At 45.4% G+C, this 16,232-nt stretch overlaps 1 protein-coding gene and 1 long non-coding RNA gene across 10 annotated transcripts in view; one reads left to right on the forward strand and one right to left on the reverse strand.

Moving 5' to 3' along the window:
• Positions 1 to 16,232, reverse strand: part of LOC148379200 (uncharacterized) — a 164,249-nt gene that overhangs the window by 61,286 nt on the left and 86,731 nt on the right. For all 6 annotated transcript variants that reach the window (XR_015855529.1, XR_015855532.1, XR_015855533.1 and 3 more), the window contains 3 exons: positions 12,627 to 12,751; positions 6,969 to 7,083; positions 6,429 to 6,555 (listed from right to left, as the gene is read on the reverse strand). This is a non-coding gene — a long non-coding RNA (uncharacterized LOC148379200). The remainder of the gene's footprint in view (positions 1 to 6,428; positions 6,556 to 6,968; positions 7,084 to 12,626; positions 12,752 to 16,232) is intronic.
• The window catches only part of tafa5a (TAFA chemokine like family member 5a), a 61,542-nt gene that overhangs the window by 20,100 nt on the left and 25,210 nt on the right, over positions 1 to 16,232 (forward strand). Inside the window, exon 1 of one of the 4 annotated variants that reach the window (XM_088367615.1) lies at positions 2,402 to 2,725. The exons of the other annotated variants lie outside the window; for them this stretch is intronic. Within the exon in view, the coding sequence (XP_088223741.1) occupies positions 2,659 to 2,725 (67 nt within the window). The 5' untranslated portion in view covers positions 2,402 to 2,658. Of the gene's footprint in view, positions 1 to 2,401; positions 2,726 to 16,232 lie in introns of those variants that run through there. 4 annotated transcript variants of the gene reach the window in all.

Below are 16,232 nucleotides of genomic sequence, written 5' to 3' on the forward strand. Positions count from 1 at the left end.
AAAGCAGTCGTTGTCCCCCCCCCTCCCCGTTGATTCGCTCTGAGCTTTTTTTTTTGACATCCGAGCTCGCAAAATGGTGGCGTTGAGGATTCTGTGCTGGACCTTTGGACCTCCTGATGTTTTATGACATGCTTGGGGTCAAAAGAGCATCCTGCGGCCACCTCAGAGTATGACAAAGCCGTCCCTCCGGGCTATTGTAACGCGATCAAGCATCCTTCCAGTCAGCAGCAACGTCGACTTTATATTTTTGACCTTTGGCGCTGTCATGTTGCGTGAGAGAGATTCCTCTTTTGTTTTTACAAGCTTAACGCTGAATAGCTTGGAAGTGTTAGCTGTGAAGAATGCGGCCTTTGTGAATGAACAAGGTCAAAGACAAGGCCTCATACATGGAGGGCCCTTTGGTTGGGGGTGGGAATGGAGGAACAGGATTGCCTTGAAATCCTCGAGTTCCACAAAGACAGACTTGTTTTTAGCCTCATTTTAGCATGTGGCAGATTGGCCATCTGTATATTTGCTGACACCCTGTTCAACACACGTATATTTTTAGACGCCAGACTCTGCTGGCTCCAAATCTGCCATGGAGGGGATCTGCATGAACGTTCGGTAATATTGTTGAGTCCCCAGCTGAGAACGATTTCGGCATGAAATGGGAGCGATCATGCAATTTTTAAAAAAAGCACAGCTTTTGAAGGTTAATAGGTGCCATCGCTCTTAAATGGCAAATGTTATTAAGTGGACTCGTAAAACTATTGGGTCATAAGTCATCCAATTTGGGTGAAATTGCAAATTCAGTGCGGGACCCAGAAGGGACCGAGCCAGAACCGAGCACATTGGGGTCAAGATTCTGACGTCTCAACTACCTCCATAGCGTCTCTTTCCTTTTTTTTTTTTTTTTTAAAGCCTTTGACACTACTTGACCCAAATCTTCCCGAGGCTCTGAGCCGAACCGCCACACCACACAGTGGCTCCCGTCATTTTTTTGCGTCTCTCCGTATGTGCTAAATCAAAAGTGACGCGGGTTGCCTGGTGTCAGCCGCAGTGTATGAATGCACATCTCTCTGTCGCTTTGGACCATTACACCTAACCTTGTGGTTTTTAGGATCAATAACTGCAGGTGTCAGGCACACTGTGCGCCTCTGTGCGGGGTGGAGTGGAGGGAAAGGCTTTATGATTGAAGGAGAAATGATGTGTGGCTGAACTCGCATTCAACTTCTCATTGGAGCAGACACCATTTTTTCGCCGAGAACGCCTCGCTTTGAAGTGGGAAGCTGCTTTGGGGGCTTTACGAGAATGGAACGGAGAAGTAGTCTGGCGCAGGTTCGCTACCTGATTCTTCTCATTAAACCCGGGCGTCTCGTTTTAACTACGAGGTGGAGAAAAATGATCGTACCGATACGGGTCCAGAAATCGAATGAAGGTCTTGGTGTAAGGTTTGGAATTGGCCAGCTTAGCGAGGGTCAGTGGTGACAAATCCAGATCTAGAAAGTCGCAGTTTAGCTTTAGCCACAGGTGAAGCACCCGGTGTCTAAAGCCAAAACTTTGGCAGGGTTTTGACTTTCTGGACTTGGATTTGGAACCTCTCAAAGTGCTGGTCCAGTATCTTTTTTTTCAGTTTGTGACTTGACCCCTCGATGACTTACCTTCAATGGACGAGGAGGAGAAATGTCAAGAGCAGTCAAGAGCAAACTGCGGCATTCCGACCCAAACATGTTTGAGCAGCGGCGGCGGCCTCAGTCATTAAGTCATTCTTCCCTTTTTTTTACACATCTATTATTCATCTTGTAGAAAAAAAAAAAAAGGGATTTTACAGATCTCAGCCTTGAAGCATATTTGCAGGCTCCAGAGACGGAATGATAATGCGCTTGTATTTAAAGCCGCAGTAATACTCCGTTGGCATACAGAAACAACGCAAATCTCCCGCCACGTCGACTCGGCCGCCACGTCAGTGTTCCGTGACGCATTTCAACCAGGGCGGTATCATCTGGAATCTGTAAGGCCAATTGATTGATGACGTCAAGCCTTTGTTAATGAACGCCATTGGATTCATCGCTCCGAGACCCGCGGCGGCGTTTTCAAGGTAATCAAACCTTCAAATGACCTCCGTGTGTCGTGTGTCTCGGGGGCGCTTGTATGAACTCTCCGGTCTCGGTATTTCACTTGCCGTATTGATTGCGGGGACAGTAAAAAAGTGTGCGCTATTGCACCCTGTTTTCCTGAAGTCGTATCGATTATGTTTTGGCAGCGCGGTGGGACAATAAAAGATGACGGGGTAGGGCGCTAATGAAAAGCTGGCTGTGAGGAGCCACTTTGCCGGTTTCGACTCGTCGGTCAGGAAGAAGACATCGACCATCCGGGTTGTGGCTGTATAGATCGTGAAGGGGGAGGGGCGAGCGGTTTCAGAGGTTAGAGACTAGTTGAGTCATTTGTCTATCTGCTTGTCAACAGGCGAGACAAAGAACCTCTCACATCAGCAGTTTCCTCCTCGGTCCATCCTCACATCAGTCCATCACCGTCATCGGGCCAATCCCACTAAAGCCCCGCGTGTGTATTTATTTAGATTGAAGGGCAACAAGATGGACCCTGGGTCGGTTTTATTCACCCTCCAGATTATCGATTCCACGGCGGCCGAGTGCGTGGCGTCCACGCCTTCCCAAGGAAATGACGGCTGAGAAGTGTGCTTGCCCTTCTTCGCTTTCACTTTGCACATCCCCTGCCGTGCCGAAAGGTAACGATGAGGTCATCCCCCCCCTGCGCGGAATCAATCGCCGCGTCTCTGTTCATCTCGCTAATCGATAGCTACTTAAGAAGTTTGATCGTCTTTGAGTCTGCAGTCGTTTGAATGCATTTAGAAACAATGCGTTCTTTTTTTGGGGAGGAGGAGGGGCAGGTACCCGAGGGCCCCTTGCGCCGCAACTGTGGCGTCGGTGATAACAAGCTCGGTCATGCTTTATGGATCGGCCGCTTCGGAACATTTTTCTCCATTTCCATCTGACAGAAATCTGGGTTTAATCTGACATTAGCTCGATGATAGCGGGTGAACTCACCTTGGGCTCAAAAAGGGGGCCCGTAATATTACCGATACGGCGGCGGTGCACCACAGAGAGAAAATGGCGTGTTTCTCTTTAGAAAACTAATGGAAGCTTTATCGATTCCAACGAGCCCGAGCCAACTTGCTTTGTCTCGCCTGTCGGATTGTGTCTAAAGCAATTTCATAAAGATCATTATTTTCTTTCTAGGGATAGCTGGCTGCTAAACAAGATCTCCCCCAGCTTCCTCCTTGCCTTTTGTTGCCACATTGGGTTGTTGCGCACCAATAAGAAATGAATTAGAAGCGAATGGCAAGTAATGAAAATCGCTAAATAGAAAAAGCCACGGCGCGACACCTCCCGTTAGCTTGTCGCACCCTTGAATAAATTGCTCACGGGGTTCTCCAATTGCTATCTCGCCGATGCGAAATGGATTTATCCGAGTGAAAGGGACAAGCTATAAAATGATGGGTCGTAAGGAGGAGGGCGATTCGTTTATTGTCTAACGTCAGCGCGTCGAGTGGCGGCAAAGGTGGCGACATGCCTGTTAGTCACGCGTGGCGCCATTCATTTGTCCGCACCGCCGCGGCTTATCGTTGACAGAGCGTCAAAATGGAATCAATCACGTGCGAATATCAGCCGGGACGTCGCCATTTCTTTTGTGTCTCTGACAGGAAGGCCACCATTTTTATTTTTTTTTTGTACTTTCGAAGTCTGGCCCTCATTGTTACTTTTTATGGTCCGATGAATTCAAAACTGTTGCCGGGGCGACGCCAGGAAAAATTCTCTTGATTTAAATTGAACATGCGTGAAAACTATTGAAATTTTGCACACAAAAAATATTTCTAGAGGGCTATTGGCTCGTGTGATATTTTTATAACTTCCTTTAAATTAATTAACTAAACACAGTATACGTGTTTATCCGAGGAAAGGGACCACTAAAGGGTCTGTTATTGCTGTTTTGCTCAGATTGATGCATTTGTGGCAAAGGATATTACTCCATAACTCATCACAGCCTTAGTTAACAACCATGCACCCACAGGACACTTCATTAGGTACGGCTAGAGTGTCTAATCCAATGCACATAAGCCCTTTTAATGACAGCAAATTAGTTTGGGAATATCGATTGCGTTCCTATTGTGTCCGATTTAAGATGATGAACTCCAACTGCAGAAAATGAAGACTCGAGCCACCCAAATGCTATTAGGAGTAACTATAGCAACTCTTAGCAACTTTTTAGTTAATTGTTTACTCTCGGTGCTTTTAGCGCTAGGATAATACGACAAAGAATGAAAAACAGCTGGGGATCGTGTTTCTTTATCTTCATCACGGTCCGTTCCACACAGGGCAGACGGACTTTATTATTGTACCTGCGGGGACTATTTAAAGCAAACTCATGAATACAAAAAGCGTCCGTCTTTTTTGCTGCATTGTCGTTACAGTTGGCTTTCTCACTTCGAAGTATTGCGTAGTGTAAAGACAATAATTTACGATGGGCTATGAACAGCTCGGGCCGCTCCGCGTTTTCTCATCATCTGAGACGTAATGCGCTTTTTTGCAATGCATCGATGTGACCTGACTCACTTTTTTCTTCCCCGCCGCTCTCTTTCAAATCAGCCAACTTTCTTTTGCCCACGCCGCTGCTTCTCCTTCCATATTTCAGCGCTTATTATCAACCGAGAAAATTCACAATGAGGCGACGGAGACGATGGTTTTAGATGGGCTGTTTGAAGCGCACGCGCTGACAAAAAGTCGCGACGGGAGGGTAAAAAGAAAAAAAAAAAATCATTTGATTTTAATAATCACATATATTCTGCAGAGGGAATATGCCGGCGTGGCACATTTGCCTTGCTGAACAGACAAGAAATTATACCTGGTGCGCCGCCACCTAAGCTAGACGCTAATACCACATCCAATGAGTTGAAAGGAAATAACGCTTGTGGGATTCGGGGGAAAGGGAAATACTTGCTTGGATAAAAATATTGTACAAAGGGCCTTTGGGGTGCTACTGTACACCGTGTCTTCAATCACACGTTCGAGTCGTGGCCTCAAAACACCCCGCGCATGCTAAATGCTAACAATGCCCATAGTCATATATTATTTATCCTCTGCTTACCGATTCTCTTCATTTCTCTTTTCTAGCTTGTATTATATTATCAGAAGTTGTTTGAAGGGTTATAACGACGCTACCATGTATTTAACCGTACACCCTTTAAGTTTTATTTGTTAGCTTTTACAGTAAAGCTCGACTGGAAGTACATTGTGTCCAATTTTTGTCACAAAATGTATATTGACGCGCCTTTAAGCGAGGGGAAAATGTTTCCGCAGTCATTTTAGTGGGCCGTGTGGGTAATTTCGGTTTGGTTGAGTGAAAATAAACCTTTATTGTCAACCGTCTGCTTAAAATAAATACCGTCATTATCTAGAACATGGCACTCAGAAGCCATCCTTTCATTGATTGTTCAGCCAAGCGTTTTCTATTTTCCAAGGTTGCGACAGCCAATTTAATTATGTTAAAATGTCGCCGAGCGAGGTGCCAAGTCTGTCCACGGACATTTTTTTCTATCATGAAATGCACACACGTGCAAATAACATGGGCTGTCATTGGGTTGTCACACTTTTGGCGGTTATTTAAGTGCTGATATCACAAGCGTGCCGGATGGCTAACGGAGCGGAACCGACTTGCTTTCTGGCTCAGGTAGAAGCCCTTTTTTTTTTTTTTGGTGCAAATTGCCTCCCTAATTGATGGACTTTGATTGGTTGCTGAGCTGGCACCTTGCGGGAACATGCATGTGGCGGGGATCCTCAGCGGCTAATGAAATAATTGACACTGAGTGCCTCAAACACACTTCCACAAACGGCTCTTTTAAAGATTTACCGTCTCTTTGCACACATGTCCGCGCACACACACAAAAAGATAACAACTCGTGGAGGAGCTTTTGGTTGTAGCTTGCAAATGAAGTAACCCGGTGGCAGAGTACGGCCAGTCGGTGACGGCAAATGAGGTGGAAAAGGAACAGACGGGGAAAATGTCGAGCCAAGAGAAGACAAGGCGCAGTCTGCGCTCGCTCTCTCGTGTACGAGGACACGTTGGCCTTTGCTGTGGTATCTAACAAATTGTCCGCCGAGCGCGTTTGTATTTGAAGGCAAACAAATAGAGTGGCGAGAGATGGGAGACGAGTCGAGGCCAGTCATAGGTTGTTGGAAATTGTCTCCTTCCTTTTGGAAATTGGAGCTGGTCGCCGGGGCAACTAAGTGTCAGTTACTTCCCGATAAAGTGTTTATCAAATCTTTTCTAACGACTATGAGAGCTCAGCAGGTTGGAAAATGCCACAAAATTGGTAACGAACATTTTTTTTTCAGGCTCGAGAACCGTTCAAAATAATGTATGCATTAGCTCACCTTGACTGTTTAATATGTGGCGCTTGTAAAACGGTCCTGTTGCGGCGAGGTGAAAGGTCAACTCTTAATGGCACGGCGCTCCTGCTGCCTGTTTGCATTTTAATCACTCTCCTCGTTAATCCGGAACCTAATTGCGGAGAAGTCACAGGGAGAGTCGCAGGTTATATAACGTTTGGCTCATGATTAGTCGGCTTCACATACAAATAAGAATTCATTTGAATGCACACCCCAAAATAAAAGTTAGGTCACGTATGGGCCCGGGCGAACGGCCATGATTGTTTCTCTTTGTGGGTAGCGTGAGGAGGTTTGACTCGAGAGCCGCTTGGTATTTTTACCCAACGTCCTTAAAATAGTCCCGCGCGAGTACATGTGTCTTGCCGTGTCGCCCTGTGGAGCTGTGAGGAGAAGACACGGCGTGCGAATATACCCGTTTTTTTTTTTTTTTTTTTGCTGTGCACACACACACACACACATGAGCGGTCAATAATTAAGCAAAGTTTGGACGAGCACAGAAGAAAACTAATAAGAGAATCTTGTTACCTTTGGAAATCCATCCAGAGATGTTTCCTCCTTTCTTCTTCCCCCCTAACTGGGCTTCTGCATTGGATCAGACGGCGCCTGCATACCAATGGCGCCTCCGCTGGAGAAATTGGGGCTGTGGGAGCAGAAAAAAAAAAAAGCCAGCGGCAGAATGAATGCAAGGCCGGGGAGGGACAGGTGGACGAGATGGAAGACTGCGGAAGGTGTCCTCCACGCGAAACGGAATCGATACGGCGCTGCTTTCTTTCAGCGTTACGCTCCGTGGACTCGTTACATGTTTCGGGAAGTCGAATAGAACAGAGCGCCGGCCCGGAGCTCGGTATCCACCGAGCAGAACAGTTCGATTCGAGGTTCCGAGTAAAAACGCGGAAAGTCCGACAGTCCTCGGGGGTCCTCACTCGGCTTGTATTGATCGGTGGCAAGAAAACAAAATGAAGCATTTATGAAATGTGATGATTTATGATTAGGCCCGAATGATTAATTGCACTTGCGAAAATATGGTGAAACGATGAAACACGATTTTTTCATCTCACGAGACCTTGAAGCAAATATTAAAATCAAGTGACTTATTCTTGATAAGACAACTCACCTTGCATGCTCTAAAATAATAATAAAACATTGATAAAAAAAGAAAAATAAATAGACAATAAATAAAAGAAGGAAAAATCATAAATAACCTTGTTAAAAAATAAAATAATAATATAACCTTAATAAAAAAATAAATATCAATTGCAATTTAATTTAAAAAAATCATAAGTAAAATCATAAATAAATAACCTTGTTAAAAAATAAAATAATATAACCTTAATAAAAAATAAATATCAATTGCAATTTAATTTTAAAAATTGCTGCTTTTTATCACAATCAATAAATACAACCCAAACGGTCCCGATTGGCCCGCACGTGGGCTTGACTGCGTTGGACCAGTTTCTTAAAAGTCGAAGCCATTTCATCTGCATGTGTAAATGATGGCCGAGCGCCGCCTGGTAATAACAGCGGCCGCCTGATGTTGAAGCAAATGAATAATTTATCATTTATGCCGCACCGAAGTGAGCACATCGTCTCCATTAAAGCACATTGACTGTGTGTGCGCTCCAGCTTCCAGCCCCCGCTGGCTTTATTACTAATGCACACACACACACATACACACACACACAGTCACAAATGTAGAACTTCCTCTCCGTACTTGACATGCACCATTCCTCACTTCTGTTTTTTTTTTTTTAGTCCTTTCCTCGCGTCCTTATTTCCTTCTCTTTTGTTATGCTAAATGCTATCGTGAGTGCCGCTATCTCCTTTGACTGAGCAACCAGTTTTGGCAAAAGGAGCCGAGAATCCGGGCCGGGATGGATTTCCATGCTGCCTGCTGTGAACACTTTTTTTTTTTTTTTTTTTTTGCAGACAAATGTAACGCGTTTGTGACCGCGACACCATCAGGCCCTTGTCATCCTGCTGGTTGAGCACCTCGTGTACGGTCATGTCGTTTTTTCTTGTGAGCGGAATATCTTGCGCTCATTAAATGGCGCAGGTGTGACTCTATAATAAAAAAGAATGTGCAAGTGGAAGGGGAAAAAAAAAAAAAACGTGATGTTTGTCACATTTTAATTTCCGTTGACATTTGTCGAGGGGAATGTTGACATCAGCTGCCTGGAACCAAGTTAGCTGAGTTCAGAGCATTCCACCGTGACTCACACGCATGACAAATGAACTTTAATTAGCGGCCGTCACATATTATGCAGAGTTCATCTCAACGCGTCACCTTAATATTGGAAGTTAATGCAAACGTGCCACAGAGGGAGCCCTTGCGCCCTTGCTAAAGTTTCTTTTGCAATCATTCGATACCATTGACGGCTATAGATGTCAATTTCTAACTGGCAATGATTAAGTTAATAACCGTAGAGTCGATTTAATTTACCCGCACAAACCCTCAGGCGTTAAAAAAAAAACGAGTTCCGCAAGTTCCCCGCTTGTTTCGTAATGTACGAGTGGCCACGCGAACGGGCGTCTCTCCGTGTGTGTGCTCCTCCTCATCATCCCAGCAGCCAGGTTATCCCCTCCTTCATCATTATGTGCGCACCAGCTCATAAATCTACGCGCTGATAGCGGCGCTCCGGTGTCCTAATGCATATTCATAGCGACGCAGCCTAAATATTCATGAGGCAGCGTCTGGCCGAAGCCGACTCCGATTGTGAAATATAAGGCGCACTTTGCCTTTTTATGGCCTTGTTTTCTCGGCGCTTTGTTGCAATGCGCGGGGATACGGTTGATGTATTTGCATGTCTCAAGGAGAATTACCGTGCACAAGTTTTTGCCCGCCCCCCCCTCACGGCCCGCTACGCGGAGGTACTCTTGGGCCCCAAAATTGTTCAGCAGTATTTTTTTTTTTTACCGGTGATGAAAAATGAGGCGAGTAACAACTTCTGAAAGCTTTATTTTGCTGGGATGGCGCACATATATCACGATTTTTGGCCAACGGATGACAGATTACCATGCAGATGAGACCCCCCCGCACAAATGAGTCAACTTAATACCTAAATTTAGTTGATTCACTTTGGAATCAATCATGATTTCTTGTCGGGTCAAATCCAACTTTTCAAAAAGTCGTAAAAACCAACCATTTTCTCGAAAGACAACAAGTGAGCCCCCCCGACCATCTGTCACGTTATAAAATCCACGAAGGCTCCTCCGAGTGGGGTACTGTAACCCAATTATACATACCGGCCATAACCAGCCTTTGGGGAAATGGCTCTATTAATGTCCTCGTTCCCTACTGACATCTAATGTGCTTTGATTTTTCTTCTCTCGCCTCCCGCACAAAGCATATTATAGCGTATATGCTCGAAATGAGCCTGTTTATGAGCCTTTTGAATACTTCCAAAGAGAACGTTGTCGCTAATTACGACTTAAAACGGTCGCTGGAGTGTCCGCGGGCTCTCGTGCAACATGCGTACGACATCTTGAAGCTTAATCCCCGTGTAACATAACTCTTTGCTCGCGTTATATGCAAAACTTTGGAAGTCTGGAATAGAATGTTGACGAGACGATCTTCGATGATTGAATTGTTTTCTGATGGTCACTGTGGTCTCATCACGGCATCGTCCAAAGTCATGGTTTGTAATTACGAGGAAAGGGCCGTGTTGCGCAAGTGACAACAACCGCATCGTGTTTGACAGCCTGTCGCTGTGTTTTGACAGCCTCGCGCGTCCCACACTGGGCAGCAGGCGCCTTTCTGCAACTTCCCGCCGCAGACGTCGCTCAAAATCAAACGCCACGTTGGCTGTTTTAATTCCAGACGTGGCGAAATGGCTCGGCGCGTACTTCCACGTGAATGAAAGGCCCGCTCGACAATGCTTTGACACGAGATGAGCTCGGAGCTTCATTAGTCGTTGGCCTGTCGGCGGCGTTATTGATGATTAGGGAGAAGGAGCTTTTGTTCATGAGAGATCCAATCATCTCTCTCGCTTATTCAACTGGCAAGAGAGGAGCAATCTGGTTGACTTGAATAGCCAAACATTTTTTTTTCCTCCCTGCTTTCCTATCTCTCTTTTGTCTCTTTGCCTCGCTTCTTCAAAAAGTTCATTTTCCCTCTCCATCTTTGGATTATTAAGTCAAAGAAACAGCTAAATCCTTTCCCGGAAATGCTGTCAAAAGAGGTTTAGAAGATTTTTGTTTGAGAGTACTTTCTGTAATACTAAATGTGAGAAAAGTGTGTGGGCTTGGGATGCATCCAGGGGGTTCACCACTTCTAAGTAAAAGCAGACTTTTGGATCCACGAGATCCCATTGGCTCAGGTGTACCTAATATTTTGCCCAGCTGTTTGTAATGAACGCCCTTTGGCTTCTCGCGATCCGACAGGGCGAAGCGTCCTAAAATTTTAAAGCCTCACCAAACTACATTAAAAGCGACGCTGCGAAGCTTAATGTTTTTTTACACGCGGCAGTAATGACTTTGGCCTTGAATTGATGCTTGGTTACTGGGCTAAGTAATGAGAAAATAAAGTCAATATTCCGTCCTTACCCTCGTAATGTTCGTCGAATCGCACATACGTGACCGACGGTCATTGTTTTCCCCCTCGTTGGGTTATGTGGCTTACGTGATCCCCACATTTGGAAAGAAGGGTCTCTTCTAAAACATTAATGCAGCAATTAGCCGCAGCCCGAGTGTTGCTGCTTAACGAGGCCACCGTGTTGCGCATCGGAATCTGTTTTCTTCTCATGTATCCAAATTAAAACCGTTTCTTTTTTCCTAGCCACCTTATCTCCTGAGCCGGTAAAAAAAAAAAAAAAATCTGGTGTGCCTGCCAACTTTTCTTTTTTTTTTGTTTCTAATGGCGCATTCAGTCCTATCTGTTGACTCTTGCCAAAGCTCGCCGCTGCTGACTTGCTCACTTTGTATTTATGGAGGTCAATCATCTAATGGACTGTTTTAAATATGTATAAAAGTGTTAAAGCTGTCCACTTTAATTTACTGGGAAACGCTGAAGACCTCTTTTGGACCGAACTCATAAAGTTCCAGGAGAGGCGCTTACGAGGGCTGTTTTGCGAGTGAGCACGGGGGGTCGCCTCCTATATTTACTGGAAGCCTCGTGAATTATTAAACAGCCGAGGATCGTCGTCCTTTTCTTCTCGGCGCTCGGGTCAGAGGATTTTGCACTCTTCTTGAAGAGCCAGCGACCTTTAAAAAAAATCTCCCCGGTGCAACAAGTGGCGCAAATATAACGAGAAAGGAATTCTTTATCGCCGGAGATAACAGTAAGCACGACATATCGCAGAACCCCCGCCGCTTGATTTTATTAAACGCCGTCGTGAGCGTTCCCCTTTGGCTAGTAAAATAAAAAAACACATCGCACTGGCAAATTGGCACGACCCTCTAAAGAGTTCCCCGTAATTGCTCTGAGATATGACAATTAGCCGCTTGTGACGCCACAGGTGTAAATCCGGGAAGAATATCATATCAAGGTACAAGGACAAAAAAAAATGGACGGAAAAGCAAAAAGAAAGATAGCAAGTGTGCGTCTTTATGGCCCAGCTGAGGGGCGGCGCAGAGGCCAAGTTAAACGAGGTGGGGGGGGGGGGATTAAAGGCAACGCGGGGCGCGCAGCCTCTGTATTCAATCAGCACGCTGGGCCACACCTCAGCCTGCATGCTGATGGGGCTGCGGTGAAAGGAGCCATGCACTCGGCCACTCCCAGCGCCGAGGATACTGAGCTACAAAATCTCAGCCTTGTGTCGCTCTGAATATTATTAACGTGGATGTCAAAGATCCATTCGAATCGGGCTGGTTTGTTTTCCACTGATAATTTGTTTTTGCTCATTTGCTGCTTAATTGTAACAGTTTAATACGCTTCTACTGGATCCCAGAAGGGACAATTAACCTGTGGTTGCGTTATGATTTAATAAGGCCTCGTCTGTTTATTTTGGAGTCATTTGTTCTCCCAACTAACCGTCACATATTATTTTCAGTTCAGTCTTCACATGGCTACGTAAAACTCAGTAGCGACGGCTAGCTAGCAAGAGCGAGCTAGCGATAACAAGCGATCTGCCCTAGTTAGCAAACGTAAACGGCTAACGGGGAAAGTTTGACGGCTTTCAGGTTTAGAATTTGGTATTTTAATCATCTCAAAATGGTTTTTTTTGTAGAATTTGAACAAAAACTTACCTTGAAATACCTCAAATAGAGAGTTGATCCAAATACATTTGTACAAAGTGGGTCAGACTGCGACGATACACTGCAGTCTTACAGAATGAGCCTCGATGATTTCAGGGCGTGAGATGTTCTCCTGGCTACACAAAGACACACAAAGACAAAAAAAATAATCACACACACAAGCAGACAATTACACCATTCAAGTTGTTTTGCGGCGCTGAAAGGAGGAGAAACAGCTTTGCCGGTTGAAATGTCGCCCGAGTAAGAAAGGGAGCATTTTATTCCCTCTGTAAGGCCGAGGTCAGTGTAGCTCGACATGACCAGTCACGCTTGTTGTCGTCTCCGCACGACGGCCTCAAGCTGCGGTTGCATTTTTGAAGAGGTGCACTGCTGCCTCTCAAGTCTCCGCGGCGCCCTGACTGCAGCAAACATAAATCCCGTTCTTATTTTGCGCCGCTGAGCCTAAAGTGAGGTTCGCCGTTTGTTCCTCTCCACAGTCCTCTCGCGTGAAATTTGAAAGAAGCCGCTGAAGTAGGCCAGCGTGAAATACCGTATTTCCTCAAATAGCGGTCCCCCTCCTTGCCCTAATTACCCGCAGAGTGTGTCATCCGTTAAGACAAATAGCCTCTCTTTTTCCCACGAGGAAAAAAAAAATAATTATCCTAATTTCTAGATCATATAGTTCGCAAATAATAAACAGTTGCTAACCAAAACAGCAGCACCGGAAGAGTTTTAGATGATATCCAGTGTTGTTTTTTCCCCTCAGTGTCCTGCATTCACCCAAAGGTCTTTAGTATGCAAAATGGCCGCCACCTTTAAGGACGTTGCCCCGCTGCGATGAGCCTCCCCGAAGCGGAGGGAGGCAAGTGCCCTTAATTGCGACGCTAACGTGACGCTCGTATTCGTACGCGGGGTTACAGGGGGACATTTGTTTCCCCCTTTTTCTCCCTCGCAGTTTTAATAGATGATTGTTCATTGTTTTCACGCCAGTGTTATTAAGCGGCGTTCATGATTATAAAGCACCGGGGGGGGCCGTCCCGCGGGAGAACGCCATTCGGCGTGTGCTTTTACACAAGGTCGCACAACAGCGAGAATGAGTCTCATTTATTCCGAGCGCAAGTCAATACAACGGTGAATCAAATGGCGACATGGCGACGATAAGAGAGAAATTAAAAACCTTTGTGTTTTTCAGTTGTGGGAGAAACAAGGCGCCGCCGTCTCTCGGTAGATTCAAAGGCAATCAAAAAGCAAACACGCTTCTGAGTGGGAGACGCGACAGATCTCAGACCAATTGCTTCCCAAATATTGGGCCTTATTCAAACAAAATCAGAAGAGAGATCACAAAAAAGCAATCACGCCGTCATGGAATTGACTAAAAGACGATCAGATTGTTTTGATATCGCAGACACTTAAGGGGGGGGGAGTTTTATCAGCACAAACCAGCAGGTGTTTTTGTTTCAATGTTAATTGTAATTTTGGACAGAATTATTTTATAAAGTAGTTTATAGAATATTACAGTAACTTATTTTCTGTCATGACTGTACACGGTATTGTAAATCAAATTTTTTTTAAATAAAAGTGGAGCATTTTTTTCAGGAAAAAGAACAAAACAAGAAGAAAAGGCAAGCGATTCTTTAAGTTTGGTTGTGGCTGCTGTTGCGTGGCAACGACGGCTTAGAATTTAGATGAGTCAGAGGAGGGCGAGAGCAAACTCTATCATGCGCTGGCTGTGTTTGACATTCATATGCCGTTTATTTTCCAAGTGCATGTGCTGATGTTGTAGCGTGCCTACTCCTGCGCGCCGGCTGCTAGCCAAAGTATTGTCCCCTTTTTTGGAGGGAAGTGAAGAAAAAAGTAACTTAAAGTAGATGGTGCGCCCCCCCCCCCCCCCTCGTGGTGATTAGACTGCGCTCCTGGTGAGGATTGTCTCCAGAACTTTCTCTGACTCACGGCGGCGGTATGAATAATTTCAAGGCCGGCCTTATGATGGCTTCTCAATCGATCAGCGTCGGAGGGAGAAAAAACAAATGTGAAGCACTTTGAGATGAGCTTACTTTCTTTTCAAAACACCGAGATTCGGTGACGTTATCTTGAACCTTCCGTTCCGCCGCCACGTGTGAATTAAAACGTCGGCGCTGGTCCGAGAGTCGAGGCAGTCGACGAACGTGATGGACAGTCGGTGGCGGCGTCTATACGTTAAATCGGGAGATTGCGGGCGAGGCGGCGAGCTGAAGTGACTGATGAGGCGGTAGAAAGTGCCACCGGGGGTAAATCTTTTTCATTGCTCGGTAATAAAACATCAGGTTGTCATTCGGCTTTACATTAGATTCATCATCCACAGAGCAATTGGCGGGTAATTTAACCAGATACTCGACAATTTGAAAGCTTCAAAAGATATAAAAACGGTTGCTATTCAAATCAAATAATACAGAGACGGGAAGCAATTATGGGAGATTGAATGGAGGGGGGTGGGGGGGGTGTACAAAAAAAGAAAACTAATGGCATTTTCGAAAGACGTCACAGGCGCGGACGTTTTGTTTGCTTTTCATTTAGCGCGAACCGACAGCATAACACGATAAGGATTAAAAAAAAAAAATGCTTAGTCTGAAAAAAATAATTCAAACAAAATAACGTGAATAATAATACGTTATATGGTCTGTATGTAAAAAAATATATATATATATACACATACACACACACATATATATATATTAGGTAGGACTAAAGCAGTGTTTGGATGTTTAAAAAAAAAAAAAAAAAAGGATTTAGAGCGTCGCAGCCAGCCAGACGCTCGCTCCTGGCTCATTTTTTTTGAGCAGCTGCAGTACGCAGGAGTGATGCAGCATCTTGGCTCGGGCTCGTGGCTCACGTTTACATGCTCGCGCGGCGCTCCTCCCCCAGCACAACAGATGCCAACTACATCGAGCTGTCATGTAATGTTTTTGGGTTAAGTGGAGATTATTTGGGGAAGACATTTTGTGAGTGCGCCTTTTTGACAAGAAGATGTCTGTTTACACGTGTCCATATGTTGCAAATTAAAAATCCACGCGCAAGCTGTGGCACGAAGCGAAAAAAAACACAAACATGTGTCTATTTTAATGCACTGGAAGTAGAAAATATTATCATCCAATCAAACTTTTGCCAAGGCAGTCAAATCAAAGCGTTTTTGAAAAATGACCGCCTGAGCGAGTGTCCTGAGATGACGCGCCGAGACCTTTGGGCCTAACGGGGAGGCTCGGTGAAAACAAATGCTTTGACGCCGCGCTGGCCATTTGTCAAGACGGCCGGGCGATGACAGAGCAATCGTAATGTGCTGAGGAGTGGGAGGCGAAATAATAAGGCATGGGAGGGGGAGGGGGGTGTCAATAACATTACGTCGTATTACGCCACGCGAATCCATCTTCGGCTTCACTCGAGGGTGGCCGCACATACATTTTAATCAGCCGTTTGGCCGGCCGAGCCGACAACCGCTCGACAAACCGAAGCTGATAAGGCTGATGATAAATCATAGCGGCGCCGCTCGCAGCTTTGGAGTCATTTCTGAGAAGGCTCGGACGGTTCCTACGTCTTGTTTCCAAATCCGCTAACCCTAACCCGACTTTCCCCGTTTCAACTCGG

The sequence above is a fragment of the Syngnathus floridae genome, chromosome 22 (genome assembly GCF_059516105.1).
Source record: "Syngnathus floridae isolate MCC-2025c chromosome 22, RoL_Sflo_1.0, whole genome shotgun sequence".
In the NCBI taxonomy this organism is placed as follows: Eukaryota; Metazoa; Chordata; class Actinopteri; order Syngnathiformes; family Syngnathidae; genus Syngnathus; species Syngnathus floridae.